The 18,918-nt window shown below is 52.8% G+C and overlaps 1 protein-coding gene across 1 annotated transcript in view; it reads left to right on the top strand.

The window, feature by feature from the left end:
- The window catches only part of ITGA11 (integrin subunit alpha 11), an 85,491-nt gene that overhangs the window by 42,951 nt on the left and 23,622 nt on the right, over positions 1-18,918 (top strand). Inside the window, exons 7-14 of the mRNA XM_040968964.1 lie at positions 708-856; positions 4,974-5,118; positions 5,489-5,654; positions 7,419-7,489; positions 14,668-14,812; positions 15,206-15,354; positions 17,490-17,630; positions 17,804-18,007. Of these exons, the coding sequence (XP_040824898.1) occupies positions 708-856; positions 4,974-5,118; positions 5,489-5,654; positions 7,419-7,489; positions 14,668-14,812; positions 15,206-15,354; positions 17,490-17,630; positions 17,804-18,007 (1,170 nt within the window). The remainder of the gene's footprint in view (positions 1-707; positions 857-4,973; positions 5,119-5,488; positions 5,655-7,418; positions 7,490-14,667; positions 14,813-15,205; positions 15,355-17,489; positions 17,631-17,803; positions 18,008-18,918) is intronic.

The raw sequence follows: 18,918 nt of genomic DNA, 5'->3' as shown, positions 1-18,918 counted from the left end.
ATGCAGGTCCCCTGATATGTTTTTTTTTTTTCTTTACATAGAACACATTTCTCATGAATTCTTTGAAAACCTTTCATTTACCTGAATGTAATGGATATCAATTTTTTTTGCACCACAATAAATCTATCTCCCATAAATGTTTTAAAAGTTTTAATTGGTTTATTTTTATTTATTTGAAAGAGAAAAACAGATATATTTTATCCTGTTTCACATCCCTAAATGCCTACAACAGCTGGGGCGAGGCCAGGCTGAAGCCAGAACATAACTACTCAGTCTTTGTTCTTCCACGTGTGTGGGAGAGATCCAAGTACTTTGAACCATCACCTGCTACCTGCCATGGTGTGCGTGAACAGGAACCTGGAATCAGAAATGGAGCTAGAATTCAAACCAGGCTCTCTGATGTGGGAAGCAGGAGGCCCCGGGAAACTCATCAACCACTACAGCAAACACCTGCCACTCCGGGAAACTGTTGGGGTTCCTTCATCCATACACCCTCCCCCCGACCCGTGCCACCCCCCAAGCCATCGATGGCTGCCTGGAACTTTGCAGAAACTGCTTCCCATGTAGTGACCCCCCCCGAGGAAGACCATCAACCTTCCCCCCGGTTCCTGAATTAGCAGCAGTGCCCCCCCTTCCCCCATTCCTCACCCTGAGAGGGCTGAATGTGAGGAGTCAGACACTCTGCTGCCCTCCTGTCTGGCTTGCAGGTTGGAGTGGTCCAGTACGGTGAGGATGCGGTCCATGAGTTCCACCTCAACGACTACAAGTCTGTGAAGGACGTGGTGCAAGCAGCCAGCCACATCGAGCAGAGAGGAGGCACAGAGACCCGGACGGCATTTGGCATTGAATTTGCTCGGTAAAACAAACAATTCAGCTGCAGTTCCCTATTGCTATGATACCACACTGCCACAAAACATGGCAATGTTTTGATGTTCTGGGTTGACTGAGTCCTGCTGGTTCTCCCTCAGGTCCTCTCCTGTGGTCGTAGGCTGATGCCAGCTAGGGCTCCTGCCATCCGAAGGTTGGAGTGGGCTGGACATCTGAAATGGCACAGCCATATGGCTGACAGCTGGTGCTGGCTGTGGGCAGGAAGCCAGGCAGGGGCCAGTGACCTGAAGATCCAGGCATGGGCCTGTGGCTTGCTGTTTCAAGTGCAGCAACTGGATTCTGAGAGGGGTGTGTCACAAGAGGGAGTGTCCCCAAGAGACCAAGGCAGGTCCTGGGAACTGCCCATGACGTAGCCTCGGAGTCTAATACTCTGTGATGTCTGCTGCATTCGACAGACAGGTTACCAAGGCCAGGCCAGACTTGAGGCAGAGATACTGGTCCCTCCTCTCACTGTAGGGGCAGCAGGGTTCCCTTGCAGGCAGTTACTGGGGATACGGAGTATTTGGGAGATGTGCCCTGCCACAGACATTGCATAAAAAAGAACTGGATTCTGTGAAGATAGGATCTCCCATTGGCATGGCTGCCGTTGACAGAGCATGAAGAACATGGTAAAATCCAGCATCTGAGACTGCAGGAAAACGAAGCTGGTTCCTTAAAACTCACACATCAGCTCACTCAGCCAAGGGTGTCCTGGTGCCAGGCATTGTCCCCATGGAAGTGCCAGGCTCATTCCTGGAATATGATTCTTGCCCCAAACATGGTGCCCATCCCCCCTGAAGTTAGCTGGTCTGTTTTTATGATTTATTTATTTTTACTTGAAATACAGATTTACAGAGAAAAGGGGAGTCAGAGAGAGGTCTTCCATCTGCTGGTTCACTCCCCAAATGACTGCAAAAGCAGAATTGAGCTGATCCAAAGCCAGGAGCCGGGAGAGCTTCTTCTGGGTCTCTCATTTGGGTGCAGGGACTCAAGGAGTTGGGCCATCTTCCACTGCTTTCCCAGGTCATAAACAGGGAGCTGAATCATCTGAATTAAAACAGCCAAGACTAGAACTGGTGCCCATTTGGGATGCCGGCACTGTAGAAAGAGGATTAGTCTGTTGAGTCACAGTGCTGGTCCCCAAAATTAGCCAGTCATTAAGGCAGTTCTCCAAGAGTTCTTGAGCCAAGGCCCAAGCTCCAAGACAATTAAGATCAGAGGCATTTAGACTTTAAATGCATGGATTTCACCTCCCTGAATGTGAACTGTGTCACATTCCTGGAGCCCACAGCTAGCTACCTTATCATTCCATCTTTGGCAGGGTGGGTGGATGTGTATAGCAGAATTCCACCGTACTAGCATGACTTCATGTGGTCAGAAAATGAAAACTTTCCAACCTCACAGCCCTTTGGGATGAAGTTACTGCCCCATCAGCGCTTTACGGCTCGCTTGCTAATAAAGCCATCCTGATCATTTCCTGGCCCGGGGAAGATGGCTGCCTTACTAACCCCGTCAGACACTGGCTGTCTTGCTATTTTGCCATCTTTGGGGTGAGACCCTTGTGCAGTGGCAACCGCGACTTTCCACAGGGTGACTCTCACTGGCTGATACCCCCTCAATTGCAGCCCACCCACCTCAGGGCAATCAGCCACGTGGCACAGCAGGTGGTTTGAGACATTAATGACTCCTAGTCCTTGGGGTGGCGATCTTCACTAAGGGGAACCCCAGCCTGCCCAGTTCATGTATTCTCCACTGGCTTATAGGTCACGGTTGGGTTTTGTTTTGTCTTCTGTACCTCTTTTGGAGGACTTGAACTTGCTGGGAACCTTGATGGCTCAACACAGTGAGAGGGGAGCTCAGGCAAGCGTTCCTGTTACCCCTAACTCAGTGAGGATGAGCATGGAATGGACGAACCACACAGAGCCTTGTGTACCCAGGTCAGGGCACAGGGCTTTCTGGGAACCAGTGAAGTGGGCTAGGTGTGTGCACTGGGTATCCGTGCCCCGCTCCTGTGCCTGTGGCTGTAGAACACACTGGGAGCGTAACATTCTCATTGCCTTCAGGTACTTGGTCATGTAATGAAGCCACGTTTCTGCCTGACGCAAAGCCACAGTTTGAAATCCAGTGGCACGTGCCTTCAGCACGTCTTCAGCGAAGGCAAACGCTGCCTTTCCCCCTGCTGTGCTTTCCTGCCTGGAGTTTGCGTGCTGGGCCTGGCCACTTCAGGGAGGTCCCGGAAGTGGCCCATGTCTGCCAGAGCAGCTGAGTTTTGCCTCTCTCCCCGAGGCCATGCTGAAGCTCAGATCTGCGCTCATCAGGCTGATGGTGCCCTGCAGCCTTCCATCCGCAGTGTCTGCTGACACAGAGGGTTTGCCAAAGTCAACACATCACACAGATCACGGAGCTGCTGGGGGAATGGCAGATGGCTTTTCCCCTCTGCTGGTAGCTTGCACATGTGCCAGACTAACTGGTTCCAGGTGTGGGGAATTCCTCAACATCTGACTCATGCGCAGCAGCTTGAGTTTGCTAAGAGATTCTGCCTGCCCCTCCCCCCCAGGAACCAAAGCTCATGGAGTTTCAGTTAGTGGGCCATCCCTTCTGCCTGGCCATCCACCAGTCAGGTCCTTGAGGAAATACAGCAGATCCTCAGAGTAAGGCTTACTTTTAGATCCTGATTGGAAAGTTCCATTTGCTGGGCCAGGCTCTTGGGCACGGCCTGTGTTTTTGAGAACCCCAATGAACAAAAGGAGTAGCATCCACAAACTTATGCAAGACTCTAAGGGGCTCACTGGAGGAGGCTGGCTTTACTTAGGAAAGAGGCTGATCGAGGGTTCACTGTTCTAGATCAGGCACATTTCATGGGTCGAGCCTTGGGGGATGCTCTTCATGCCCGTGAAATCTCAAGATAGCACAGAGTGTGATATGGCAAAAGGACAGCATGGCACATCTCAAACAGGAATGGAAGAAGACCAAGTGAGTTCACACTCAAGCCCTTGTAACAGCTTTGCCACAAGATGCACTTTGCAGGCCTGGTGCAGTAGCCTAGTGGCTGAAGCCCTCACCTTACATGCACCATGACCCCATATGGACGCCAGTTCATGTCTTGGCTGCTCCACTTCATCTGGTTCCCTTCTTGTGTCATGGGAATGCAGTCGAGGACAGCACAAAACCTTGGGACCCTACCCACATGGGAGACCTGGAAGAAGCTCCTGGTTCCTGATTTTGAATCGGCTCAGCTCTGGCCATTGCAGCCACTTGGGGAGTGACCCAGCAGATGGAAAAATCTTGTTATCATTCTCGCTCTGTAAATCTGCCTTTCCAATTTAACAAAAAAAAGGATCTACCTTGCAAGGGCATGCACCCTTAAAGACCCAACAACCTCCCACTGGGTCACCTCCAAATGGTCCAGCACATCCCAATAACTGCACCATAAGAACCAAGCCTTTCAATATCCAGGAGCCCTCAGAGGATGTTGAACATCTAAACCACAGTCGAGCATTGGCCGTGGACACACCTGGAACTGGTGGCTCACTGTTCCAGAACTCTTGACTCCCATGTATTTCTGCAATGCCTCCAGGAGATCTTAATATGCAGCAGGATTTTGTTTGTTTTGATTGAAAAAGAGAGCGCTTCCATCTGCTGGTTCACTCACCCAATATCCATAACGGCCAGGGCTGGGTAGAATGAAACCAAGAACCCAGAACTCCCTCTGCACCTCACATGGGTGTCAGGGGTCCAGGGGATTGGGCCTTCTTCTGATGTCTTACCAGGTGTGTACCACACAGGATTTGAACCCCTGACTTAGCTCTTCTGAAAGTTGCCATCTGCCTCTACAATTTTTTCCCATGTCCTCCTCCTTCCCTCTGCCTGCCCCGAGCATCCAGGCCAAGACCACTGAGGCAGTTTGAGAGATGAGCAGCCACAGCATCCGTCTAAGCAGCTGCTGAACAAGTAGCTGGGCCTCCTGGTCCAGCCAGCGACACCTGTTGGCTTTCCCAGGGTGCGGGATGCAGCGGGGGTGGGGCTTGGTCCCTGTCTCAGGAGGAGCCAGCTGGAGCTGCTCCACCCCCTCCCTCCAGGGACCTTCTACTGTGTTCTCCTTCCAGGTCAGAGGCCTTCCAGAAGGGCGGAAGGAAAGGGGCCAAGAAAGTGATGATTGTCATTACGGATGGGGAGTCTCATGACAGCCCGGATCTGAAGAAGGTCATTCGGCAAAGCGAGAGGGACAATGTGACCAGATACGCAGTGGCTGTAAGTGCTGCCCTGGTCTGAGGGCTCCAGATGCCCCATTCAGGCCTTACCATCAGCCCCCTGGCATGTGTCCAGGCTCCCTCCCCCACCCCTCACATCTTCCGGCATCATTCAGGCTTATCCACAAATTTGTGGGATTTTTCTCTTCATTGCCAGGGGTCCTGACAATCAACCAGATGGCCACCCCCATGGTCCTGCTTCGCAGAGCTCTTGCTCAACATAGGGGCTGCACAAAGGCACCCCAAGGACCACTCATGTTGCTGCCCAGCCCTGGGCCTGGCCCATCCTGGAGTCAGGACCCAGAGAGGCGAGGCTTGTGGGGTAGTCTGTGTCATGTCCCAGTTGTCACCCTGACCCTGTTCCCTGCCAGGTCCTGGGCTACTACAACCGCAGGGGAATCAATCCAGAAACCTTTCTAAATGAAATCAAATACATCGCCAGCGACCCCGATGACAAGCACTTCTTCAACGTCACTGATGAGGCGGCACTGAAGGACATTGTTGACGCGCTGGGGGACAGGATCTTCAGCCTGGAAGGTGAGTGGTGGGTGTGGACAGAGGCTATGCCAGCCTGGATTTGCAAATCCCACAGAAAGGCCAGTCCCATGGAGTGCAAAGACTTAGCAAGACCAACCTCATCTCTGCCAGCAAGGTGAGGGGACTTCCACAAGTTCATGGAACATGGAATTAAGACCCAACTTTGGGTCTTGGGGTTAGAATACCTGCCTAACCCCAGCAGAGGCTTGTGTGTGAGTCCCAGCTCCCTGCCTGTCCCCAGCTCTCTCTCTGCTGAGGCACATTGTGGGAGGCAGCAGCGATGCCCCCTCACACACACGCACACACCCCAGCCACTCTGACAGCCACAGGGAAACCTGGAGTAGGTTCTCAGCTCCCAGAGCCGGCTCCCCTCAAGGGCTATTGTGGGCACTTGGGGAGTGAGCAGACACATGGAGATTCACTCTCTGTCTCTCAGACATATACTTGAAACAAAACAAAAGCTGTTTTTAAATCTGTGTAGCCTTTTGCATGATATACCCTCCCCATGAACTTTTTGAAGACTAAATGCTGACAGTGATGCCAGGTGTGAGGCTGGCACCCTTCCCAGCAGCCTGCAAAGGCGGGCTTGCCCATACTTTCCCCATTTTACCACTAAGTAAACTGAGGCTTAAAGGAGTCTATCATTTTCCAGCTTGGGAAGGAAGGCAGTGGGATTTGAACTGTGGTTGCCAAATGTAGCAAATGAAAACTATCGTTTTGTGGCAGATTTATACAAAAAAAAAAAAAGTGCTGATTGTCCAAAATGCAAATTTGAGCAGATGACCCACAGTTTACCTGGAAGCCCTGGCTGAACCCAGCAGGGTCTGTCCCTGCAGCCTGAGGTGTGCAATCCCTGTATGCCGTTGCGTTTCACCCCACCCAATGTGCTCTTGGTAGGGGTTCTTCATCTCTCTAGCATCCCAGCTGTGTTTTTTAGTTGCATTAAGCTCATTTGCACCATAGGGGGCAGTAATGGGCCCTCCTTCTATTGGACAGATAGGAGAATTATAGCAAGGAATAAGAGGTAGAGTCCCAGAGCCTTAGAAGTTCCCAGTGCATTACAAATGACATCCCGCAGGAACACGAAAAGAGACATAATGGCCCTGGAGAGCAAGGACAGATGAGGACAGCATACATATGTGCACTGTGGCACTCAGACCAGAACGGAGGTGCCCTAATCAGTGTATTCCTCCTCAAATTGCTCGCCTTAGGTGATGAGGACATGAGCTCTCACGATGACGTGTGTGGGGAGCCCCAACGACGGGAGAGCTTGTAAGCACAGCTGGAATTCCTACACAAATCAAGGGGTTCAGGGGAGCTAGGAGCCAGGTCTCTCTCCTACAGGTGGATCTGGTGTGTAGGATCCATCCATTGGTGACTATAATCAAATCTGGTGAATACGAAGCATGAGCAGTGTGGGAGATTCAACTTCCTGCTAGAAATTCATACTAGCTATTACCATGTGCTCTTTCTTTAGTCCCCCATCCTAACAGCCTTATGGGAGGCCTGATCTGTATTGTAATAGGTCCCAAGCCCTTTCCACAAGTGAGTCAGTGACTCACACCTGGCAGGTGCATGGTTCACCTAGAAAATCAGTCTGTGTTGATGGCACTGCAGGGTGGACAGGAGCGCATCTGTCTCAGGGCCCTTCTTGCCTCCTGAAAATTCTCCACTGCCCCGGGGACACTGGAGGTGGGGGCTGACCCCTGGCCGGTGCTGAATGATCAGGCACAGAGCTGACAGCTTTCTGTTCCTCTGTTAAAGGCACCAACAAGAACGAAATCTCCTTTGGGCTGGAAATGTCTCAGACGGGTTTTTCCTCACACGTAGTCGAGGTAAGGATTTCCCCCGTGTCTCTCACCTGCATGCACTTGCCTTTCCCAGCCCACTGAGTCGGACATCTGCCTTCTGTGGGCTAGCTCATCCCCTTGACATTCTGGAGATTTCTCTGTAGCCTGAGAGAGGGACATCCAGGTCTCCAATCAAGTTGTCCCCAGTCCCCATCACAGTTGAATTGGTTACATAGATTACAGACCTCCCCACATCCTCCTGGCAGGTGCATGGCACACACCTTACCATGCAGGGAGGATGCTGGCAGGGACATAGCCTCCCCACACTGGGGTCCCATTCTAGCCCCTTGAGTGTTGTGGGGAAAAAAGGGCACATCAAGTGTCAAAATAAAATGCATAATCTCTGCTAAAACATAGGCGCCTTGGGCAGCTTGTGTGTGCGGGGACATCTGCTTGGGTCAGTAGATGGTCCAGCCATTCCAGCTGTGCTCTAACAGGTAGCCAGCATGGGTGGTCCCCTGTGGATGCAGGCTCTGCAACAGACTGTAGACGCCTGATCCCAGAGGGAGAAATCACAAAGCGTCCCCAGCATCATGTTGGGTCTGCAGAATCTGCATGTAAGTGTGCAATGCATGAGGTGGGCAAGACCTCATAGAACTATTGGAAGCACAGAGAACATGGGCCCTATGAAAAGGCTCTATAAACACAAGAATTGGTGTGTCCACCCGTGTGCCATGCGCTGGACTGACAGGCGTCCCATATGTGGTGTGTGTGTGTGTGTGTGCTTACACATGCATGCACTGTCTGGCATGGCATCATGGGAGTATGCATAGGCCTCCTACTTTCCCAGTAATATCCCATTGATCCTTTCCAGTCTTGCATGACCTTCATCATCCCCTTGACTTTCTGGGCAGGCATCCTTGTTCCCAGTGTACAGACACAGAAATGAAATCACAAGAGGGTTAAATGATCCACTAGTCGGTAAGAGAACTGTTAGTCTCACACGTTTCCAACATACCAAGCAGCTCCTCCGTGAGACCCCAGGAGCCTTCAGGGGAAACAGGTGGGCTAAGTCAGAGATCCCACACTGGAGCAGAGGGACAGACACACGCACGCCCTGTGGCAGGCAGATGCACGGAAGCAAGAGTCACACGCCAGTTTCCCCAAGTCGCATCTGGATGTGCTCGGGCTGGCTGTCTAGGGACCAGCACAGTGTCTAAGGCACTGCCCTGTCGTAATCATGGCACGGCACCATCCACCTCTCCAGGCAGCTCCTGCACCCTGAATCTGGCTCAGAAAAGCCCTACAGTGTTGGCAGGTGCTAACAGTTATTCTGCACCAGCCAGTCTTCCCAGTATCTCCTCTGTGCTGGAGAAACCAAGGTGACAGCCCCACCCTCCAGGAGCCCACCACAGTCCACTACAAAACAGCTGGACACGGAGAAGGAGAAGCGAGGGCATCGTCCATGCAAGCGCATGAGGTGTGGCAATGAATCACGTGCTCTGGCAGGATCAGCCCTGTTCTCCTGACTCTGAGTTCAGGGCTGATTAGAAAACACAAGAAGGAAATGCAGTTTGGCTCAAGGCATTGAGTGTGTGTGTGTGTGTGTGTGTGTGTGTGTGTGTGTGTGTGTGTGTGTGTGAATTGCAGCTAATGGACCAAAGGGAACTGATTTTTTTTTACCACTGGATAAGTCATCTTACAAACCATTTGGAACTGTATTCGTTGGCTTGGAGAGCAGTGAGAAAGAAACTGTAGCTGCCTCCTGGGTGGGAGCATGTCACAGCCCACAAGCCCCTACCAAGACCCTGATTCTGTGAGGAAGCCAACCTGAGCACATATGTCCCTCACACAACCACACAGACAGGGCACATGATAAAGAAAGCAGGTCCATGTGGGCTCACAGTCCTGGCCAAGGTCAAGGGGCACTGGTCTCCGATTCTCAGAGTCTCAGGCTGGCGCAGAGTATTGATTGACAAGAAACACAGAGCATGTATGAGTGTGTGTGTGTGAGTGTGTGTGAGAGAGAGAGAGAGAGAGAGCGCATGTGTGGAGTGTAAGTGTTGTGAGTGTATGATAGAGTTGTGTGTACAGTGTGAGAATGTGTGTTGTGAATGTGTGTGTATGTGTATGGGTGTGTGTGTCTGGTCTCCGTCCCTCTTCTTCAAAGCCACCAGCATCCAATCACAGGCATATTGGATCCTGATCATCCCCGCCAAGGGTCCCAGCTCTGAATGTCACCATGGTCGGGTTCAGTGGGGCTGAACTCCAACCTGAGTTTCAGCATTCACACCCCAGCAGCCTCTTTATCAAGACAGCATCATGGTCAGACTATTGAGGAAGTCAAGGGTTTAGCCAGGACCAGGGGTGGCCAGGATCCAGGATGCAGGCAGGAGAGGGCACTCAAGCAGGCCCCTGAAGGACAAGGGGGTCAGCAGGCATGATGGCAGCAAGTTCTGTGTGTGCACAAGGCTTGCAGGAAGCTGGGCAAGCAGCAGAGGCCAGCCTGGATGCCAGGGACAGCAAGAGAAAACGAGTGTCTTGCCACCTCCTTTGTGTGCCCTAACGTCATTTTTTAGCATCTTCCCATAAAGATACATATGTGTATATATATACACACACATGCCCCCCAGGACCAAGGACTGTCAGTAGGAGGAAAAGACTGTTACTAAACTCCCCACTTTCCCTAATACTGGGCTTTCTGTGTGTGTAGCAATTGCAGAATCTAATGAGACAGGGAAGCTTAGCATAGGCTTTCAGGCATCATGAAAGCTTGACTGGTCCCGAGTGGCTCCCTCTGGATCCCAGAGCCTGAGCTCGCCCCTCTTTGGTAAAGCCAAGCCCTTGCTGCCCTGGGCAACTGCTGCTCCACAGATGCACAATGTTCCTGCTTCCTCCAGACCGAGGGACCCAGCGTGGCCTTTCCTGCATTCCCTGATCCTTCCTTCAAATCTAACTACGTCTCTGCATTCCAAATGACAATCACTTGGATTTTTTTCATTGGCCACAGTGATTGCATTTGAATCTGAGACTCTTCAATGCTAAAAATTCACACACAACTCCAACCCCAAGGCTGGAGCAAAGACAGTGCACTTTCCAGCAAAATGCCCAGTGTTTGGGTGGTTTCTAACCCAAGCTGTCTCCCAACCATCCTTCCTTCACTTCCCTGTCTGCTTCCCACTGGGTAACTGAAGGTATAAGCTGTTACCCAGTCTGCTTAGCCGTTGAATGCTTAAACTCTGCAGTGGTTGTCATCTTTCCTAGGAGCTGGTTTCACCGTCTGATTTAGTCACAGCTTGGTCAACCAGGGGCTGGTGGTGTGGCACAGCACCATTAAGCCATGGCGTGCTACACTGACATCCTGGATCAGAACACCTGTTCAAATCTCAGCTGCTCCACTTGTGGTGCAGCTCACTGTTGATTCCTCTGGGAAGGCAGTGGAAGATGACCCAAGTGCATGCGCCCCCTGCCACCCACATGCGAGGCCCTGGTAGAGCACCTGGAACTCCTGGTTTCAGCCTGATTTAGCCCCAGCCATTGCAGTCATTTGGAGAATGAACCAACAGATGGACAATCTTTCTCTCTCTCTGTGTCACTCCATTTCACGGATAAATTAAATCTTTGAGAGGAACTGAGCATGAATGTGAACTGGGAGGTTGACAGCTGGAGGCTGGAAATTGCTCCTAATGCCTCGGCCCTCCTCCACCTGCCGGCTCGTCAGTCAACACTGTCCCTCTCCCCTCCCCAGAAGGCAGGGACCTAGCAGCTAAGGGCTAACTGCAGGCTGATCAGATTGCCAATTCAGGTGACAGGAATCTTTTCTGTTCATTTGAGTTCCCCTAAACCCCACTGTGTGATCTCGGGCCGTGCCCAGCACTCCACTCCTGGTCGCTCTTGATCTAGAGTGAGCAGTCACAGATGAGCAGGTGCCCCTACCCCACACCACCTTCTAGCCCCACACTCCCCACCATCTCTCAACTGGCACTTGAGAGCCTCCTCAGTCTCTCCTGCCCACTGTCTGCCTGAATGCTTAACATTCATCATTTCCTCGGGCTCCGTGCTGAGCCAGTAGAAAGGAACCTTGCAGGCCCAGAAGCTTTGCCACCCAGAAGAGCAGAGCCTGCCCTCTGCACAGTGCATCTACCCCAGAAGGGGTTCTAGGGAACTGGGTCCTGCCTGCTGTGCAGTGCTTCTGGTGCTGGACTCACAGGCACAGTGAGGACTTTTGGGGGGTGCTCCCCTTCCTGCTACACATATACACACTCACGCACACAGGACCTCTGGCCAGCTCCATGCCTTGCAAAGTCCAAGAAGAGCCAGAAGGAAAAAATGCTGCCAACCAGGTCCTGTTTGCATCACCTCCCAGCGAGAGGACAGCGCTGCCTGGTGCCATGAGCTCAGACAGATCATTCAGCCTCTCTGAATGTCAGCCTTCAAGAAATCTCTATAGACTTGAGTCTAAATGACTAGAACTACAAGTGTGGATTTGGAGACCATCCCCTCAGTAAACTCTTGGAGTGGAGGGCCTTCTGAAAATCCTTCCTAACCCTGCCAGGCACCCTCCCTTCCCTCCAGGGGTCACTGGTTCCTGAGATCCCTGAGGTTGCCAGTGCTGGCCTCTTCCATCATGGCACAGCCCACACTCCCCCATCCTGACTGTCAGAGAAGATTCTCCACTGCCCCCTCCTCCTTTCTCCCCAAGAATAAGAGCTACCAGGAGCCAAGTGTTTGCTGGCCACTAGCCATTGAGCTAGGAAATAAGAATGCTAATTCTGATTCTCATAGCAAAGCCATTTTCTCGAAGAGGCTGAAAGAGAAAGAAAGAAACAGATCTGTCATTGCTTGCACAGTTAGAAACCTCGGAAATGGAGCTAAAACTCAAGAATGCCTGTGTTCAGTTTATGCTGTAACCTCTCAGCGAAAGGTTCTCACCTTTGGGGCTGGGGGCACCCTGTGCACCTGTAGACTGAACAGCTGCATCCTGGTCTCTACCCAGTGGGTACCAGCAGCATCCACCTGCAGCTGGGACAACCAAAGATGTCACCAGGCATTGCCAAACACAATCTAGGAGCAAATCACTCCCCCAGCAGAACCCCTGCCCATCATGATATATTCCCAGTGCCAGCGCTATGATCCATCCCTGGCTCAAGCCACAGACAGGACCACTCACCCAGGAAACACTCCGCAGGAGCAAGGTCACACAACTACTGGGGGTTAGCCGGCAGAAGGACGCATGGGTGCCACATCACCCCAGGGGGTACAGCTGTGGAATTGGCCTTGGGGCCTCCTTCTGCCAGCCGCCAGGTATGTGACCTTGTGTCTACACAGAGCACTAAGAAAGTCAGCTGTAAGAGGGGACCATCCGGCAAAGCCAGCCTGGCACACCCTGCTCCTTTCTACCTGGTGGTCCTAGTGGCCTGCAAGAAGTGACATCATACATCAAAGGAGTCTGGGCCAGGCCTGCAGAATGTGGGATGCTGCCTTTCCCCGAATGCCCACCCAACACTGTTCTAGCTGGGCCTCATTCCTGCTTCCCCATCCAGGCTCTGATTGCTCCCACTCCCATTCTTTGCCCAGGCCTTCCAGATCCACTCTAGTCTCACAATGTCTAGGCTGTGCCAGCTGGGACAAGATTTTGACTTCACTTGCCCACTCCTCACAGAGCTGTCTGCCTTCAATCAGGCTCCCTCACCCCCCAACAAACCCACTGATCTAGCAGGTAGAGTAAGGGCTATGTCCCAGGAGGCTTTGCCATGGGGTGGGGTGGGATTGGTGCCGGCAACCCACCCCAGCACCAATCCAAGTCCTGGCTGCTCCACGTCTAATCCAGCTTCCTGCAGATGCACCCTGGGAAGGGAGGAGAAGATGACCTAAGTACCTGAGCAGCAGCCACCCAGGTGGGAAACCTGGAGTTCTGGGCTCCTGGCTTCAGCCTTGTTCAGCCCTGGCTGTTGTAGCCATTTAGAAAGTGAATCAAATCTCTCTCTTGTCTCTTCTTCTTGTTTCTTTGTTTCCAAGCAAATAAACAAGTAGTCTTTTTTATGGCATAAAGCAAGAAACTTGGGAGCCATCAACCAAGCCGGCACTGTTGGCTTCAGCAGGCTCAATGAAATGGGCGAATCCCCAACCCTAACTGTCAGGCAATGTGAGGGCTCCCCAGGCAGCCCCAGACACCCGGACTGGGCCAGCCCTTCTCAGCACACCACAAAGTTGTTCTGGAAAAGCCAAGAATTAACTTGTTCACCATCGAAGGCCTTTCTGGGAAGTGGTCAACAGGTGCACACTTGGACTCAAAAGCCAGAGAAACAGCTTTTGCAAGCAGTCCTCAGGAAGCAGCCGTAAAGATGGTACCCAGGGGGAAAAAAAAAAGATGGTATCCAAGGGCTGAGTATCCTGCTTTCCCCACCCATCCTCCCCCACGATTCACAGTCTCCACTTGCCCCCGGCATCTCCAGGGTCCAACTGTCGGGGCTGTGTGATCCCAGTTCCTCTCCCTGGTCTCACCTCCAGTTCCTCCTGCCCATTCTCACCACCAAACAGCTTTCAGTTCCTCACAGCTCTGGCCAGCCTCAGGATCTTTGCACGAGCTATTTCCTAGTAGTTCCTGCCCAACTTTTCTGCTACCTGACCCTGCCTTGCCTTTCAAACGTCAGGATAAACATCACCCCCTCAAACAGGCCCCATGGCTGTCTAAATAAACGCAAACTGGGCTTTTTCCTGTTCTGTTTATCACATTGATAAATGGGATGAGTTGTGTGAGCTCAGAGAGGGCAGGGACAAGATCCATAGCTGCAAGTATATGAAGCAGATGCTCAGGGAACCACTGAGGAAACGTAAGGTGGCTGGAATTTGCACACAGGAAAATGGCTCATGCTGCAGAGAAATGCTTAGGAGGTCAAGTGCAGGGGCCCAGCCTCCAAGGCTGTCAGAAGGAAGGCGAGGAAAGGAGACAGTTGTTAGAGGAGTTTTGAAACCCAGAGGTATCATACAGGTTGGTCCCCAGAGTTGGAAGGGTTTTTTTTTTTTTTCTAGAACATTCTTTTTTTTCCCCCTAAATTCCTCTCCTTAGGAACAACCTGACCTATTTTGTGCCGGGGATGGGATGGAACGCGGTCTCCTTGGCTCGTTCCAAAGCCAACATTCTGGGCTGGAAGTTAGATCAGTAACTGCCTGGTGGCTAATTTGGGGACGAGAGCTGACAGGTGTCCCTCACTTGATGCCAGGATGGAGTTCTACTGGGAGCTGTGGGTGCCTACGACTGGAATGGAGCCGTGCTGAAGGAGACGAGCAGTGGGAAAGTCATCCCACACCGTGAGTCCTACTTGAAGGAGTTCCCTGAGGAGCTTAAGAACCACGGTGCATACCTGGGTAAGGGCCCAGATTGAGGGTCGGGGAGGTTGGCAGGTGGTGGGTGGGCCAACAGGGTACCTGAGGGAGACAGAGCCTCCAGGCCCACAGGGGCTGGAGTCGGGGGATTGTCTGGTGTGTCCAGGTTGTTAGTTTCTTTCGCGGTCCCACTTGGATCTAACAGCAGGGATAGTGGGTGGGAGGTGGGACAGAAAGTCCTTGCCACCCTTGCTCTGTCTGCCGGTCCCAGGCTCTGCCTCTTGCAGACGTCCACAGCTGTCACTGGGAGTTGCACCTGCTTGGCTGGCCCTGACCCCACTTCCATCACAGACCCATCCTCTGCACTCCTGAGCCCCAAGCCAGGGGAACCCTGGCAAGGCCTGCCAAAAACCAGCCTGTTTCCTCCTGTGGCAGGGTACACAGTGACATCGGTCGTGTCCTCCAGGCAGGGGCGGGTGTATGTGGCCGGAGCACCCCGGTTCAATCACACAGGCAAAGTCATCCTGTTCACCATGCACAACAACCGGAACCTCACCATCCACCAGGCTCTGCGCGGAGAGCAGGTACGGGCTGGGGAGACAGGAAGGGGAAGTGGCCAACCGAGGGAGAACGGTAGGGGGCACTGTAGGGGCCTGGGGAGTCACCTCTTCCCTCTCAACAGGAAAGTTCCCCAACCTACAGACGCCCCCACCCCTCGCTAGGGGGACATAAACCACATTTGTACCTGATATGGCCTGCCCTGCTCCAGCATCAGACCACCTTTCCTGGAACTCTTGCCTCAGGGAGAGAAGGGGGTGGTGTTCGCCAGACCTCTCCCCTTGCCACCAACTTCCCTCTGGCCCTGTTCCAAAGTTCAGAGTTCCAAGAAATATCTAGGCGATGGCCATCCAACCTGGGCTGCCAGGATCTGTAGGCATTCAGGAAGAGCCAGCATTCTCCCCCACCCCAGCACCCCCAGCATGGTCCCAGGGCTCACCAAGGCTGCTACACCCACTCCCTCCAACCCCCAATCCTGGGAGGACAAGGGTAGCTGAGTGGCCACATTCCCAATGCCATTGCCCTGTCTGGATCATGCGGGTTAGCCAACAGCCTGTGCTGCTGAGTGGCTATTACTGGACCTTCGTGAGCCCATCCCGGAAGCCATGATGAGAGTTGGTAGTGGAGAGAAGATGGGAAAATGAGATGCTACATCGAAGCCACCTAGAGAGCAAGGACAAGTGTTGGGGAAGGCTGTGTAGCTTTTGCAAGGTCCTGAGGCAGATTCATGGCTAAGGGCAGGTTATGAACTCGAGCCTCTTGCTGAGACCACACACAGGCCCAGACCCTGGCTCCCCTGGCTGGTATCATACGTGGCCCCCACAACCCTCACCCCGAGCCTAAGCTTGTGCTGCACCTGGCCTGCCAGCTGATGCCCAGGCTCCAAGTCCCACCCCTGCACCAAGAGCACCACCAGCCCACATTCGTATTTGCTGAGTGCAGGATGGACTGGAAGGAAGGAGCTTGGGAAGGAGCAGGTGGGCACAGGTGGTAGCTTGGTAGACCCCAGGTAGGGCTTACTGCCTGGCTGCAGGTGGCGGGGGGAGGTGGGAGTCAGGGAGAATTCCTCAGGTTCTGGTGGGATCAGGCCCAGACGGTGCCCTCACCAAGGTAGGCAGTGCCACGGCAAGGCAGGGAGGGACTCAGTCAGGGTAGAGCTGTCTGTCCCTCACCGCCTACGGTAGCCCATGGCCTGTTATATACCAGAATACTGGAAGCTGAATACTTAAGCTGAAGGGATGCTGAGTTAGTGTCCAGTATGGCTCTGGGTGGCCTCACCTGGCAGGAGCACGTGAGAGAGACAGCACGCAGGTGGCAGGACAGCAAGGCAATGCACTCCCACAAGAGCTGTCAGTCTCTTCCCAGGCCACACCCTCAAGGAGGGCCCCGCCACTTAAAGGCCCCAGCTTAACAGAAGCACACTGGCACCATCCCCTGACACAGCATCCTCTGGGGTCTCGTAACCACATACAACCTGTATCACCATCCCAGACACAAGTCACAAAGGATGTGTGGCATTCCAAGCTGGAAATAAGCGAGTGTTTGGTGCCAAGTCATCCCCTTGGGACATCCACTGTTTGGAGTACCTGATTAGATATCTGGTTCCCCTGCTTCTGATTCTGCTTCCTGCTAAAGCACACCCCCGGGGAGGCAGCATGTGATGGCTCCAGTACTTGGGTCCCTGCCACCCATCTGGAAAACCTAGACTGCATTTTAGCTCCTAGCCCCATTCCAGTCCTAGATATTGCAAACATTTAAAAAGTTCTCTCTCTGATTTTAAGTATGACCTCAACTTACTAAAATAGAAACATGTATGCACTCAAACAGAAGCAAGAAACTAGAAGAAAATACACTGAAATTTTCATGGCAACTATCAGTAACTTTGCTTTTCATCTTTATAGTTTGGGGTTTTATTTTATTTCCCTTTTCAGGGGGATCATTTTTAAAACAAGTGGCCCTCTGCCTAATTACGAAATGGAAAGAAAGAAAGGGGATGACCAAGAGCAGGAGGGAAGAGGGGACAGGGTCAAACTGAAGGTGGACAGGTCCACTGGAGGCAGCAAGGGTCAGCCGCATGTGTCCAGCATCACTTCTGAGTGGAGGGAAGCTTTGGCACGCTCGGGGCATGCGTGAGCCCAGCCCGGCGCCCCTCTGCCCGCAGATAGGCTCCTACTTCGGCAGTGAGATCACCTCGGTAGACGTGGACAACGACGGGGTGACCGACGTCCTGCTGGTGGGCGCCCCCATGTACTTCAACGAGGGCGGTGAGCAGGGCAAGGTGTATGTCTACAACCTGAAACAGGTACTGTGGGAACAAACTCTGCCACTGTAAGGAGATCAGTGCCCTGTGTCTGCTCTGGGGAGATGAGGGGAGGGGAGGATGCTGAGGCCACGGGTGGTACAGGTGGGGCAGGAGCGGGGCAGGAGCCCTTTACCAAAAGCGCACTAAGCCTGTCTTGGGGCCTGACTTGGCAGAGCCGGTTTGTTTACAACGGGACGCTCAAGGATGCCCACAGCTACCAGAACGCACGGTTTGGGGCCTCCATCGCCTCGGTCCGAGACCTCAACCAGGATTCCTACAACGACGTGGTGGTGGGAGCGCCTCTAGAGGACAACCACAAGGGAGCCATCTACATCTTCCATGGCATCCGGGGCGGCATCCTGAAGAAACCAAAGCAGGTAGGGCTTCCCAGGTGCCTGTGCGCTCCCGTGAGGTCACGGGGCTCAGGGCTGTCGTCTGTGTCCACCCCCAGGAAGGAAACTTTCATCTGCCCTAGAGCCAAGATTTTCTTCTTTTTTCTTGTTAATTTATTTAGCAAGAGAGAGATCTTCCATCTGCAGGTTCACTCTGCAAATGGCCACAACAGCCAGAGCCAAGCCAGGCAGAAGCCACGGGCTCTGAACCCTGTCTGGTTCTTCCATGTGAGTAGCTAGAATAACCTGTTGCCTCCCAGGCAAATCAGCAGGAAGCTGAATGGGAAGCACAGGAATTGGGGCTGGAACTGGCACTCACTCCAACATAGGTTAGCAGGGGACCCTCAGCCGAGATTTTCCAACACTTGCATTTCCTCTCCAGGACCTTCCTGTCCCCTCCTTCTCCTCCCCGCCCCCCCACAAACACTTGGGGCTCTCTCCCTGCCCACTGACCCTCAAATGATGACCATGATGAAGACGCATCCTAGGTTCCCATGAGCATTTCGCAGTTGATGGCTAGCAGAAAATGTGTCTCTGGAAATACTTTGCCGAGACACCCCTTGGCTTACCTCAGATCTAACTCATTTCAAGTCCTAGCTCTCCAGGTCCAAGTTCAAGCTCTCCAGGTTCACATTTTATTAGCAAAGCAGCCTAACAGGGCTGGGCACTTAGCATAATGGCTAAAGCGTCACCCGGGACACCTGCATTCCACATTGCAGTACCTGGCTTCGTGTCCCAGCTTTGGCTTCTGGCCAGCTTTCCTGAGGGGCAGCAGCAGGTAATGGCCCCAGGAAGTGACCCAGCCCACACTGTTGCAGTCACTCATGGATTAAACTCATGGAAGATCTCAATCATCTATCCACTTACATGTATATCTCTAGATCTCTTGCCTCTGC

Source organism: Ochotona curzoniae, unplaced genomic scaffold (genome assembly GCF_017591425.1).
Source record: "Ochotona curzoniae isolate NIBS_2020 unplaced genomic scaffold, NIBS_Ocur_1.0 scaffold_4701, whole genome shotgun sequence".
NCBI classification, from domain to species: domain Eukaryota; kingdom Metazoa; phylum Chordata; class Mammalia; order Lagomorpha; family Ochotonidae; genus Ochotona; species Ochotona curzoniae.
The sequence above is the reverse complement of the archived record's forward strand: the minus strand, read 5'-3'. Positions and strand labels throughout refer to the sequence as shown.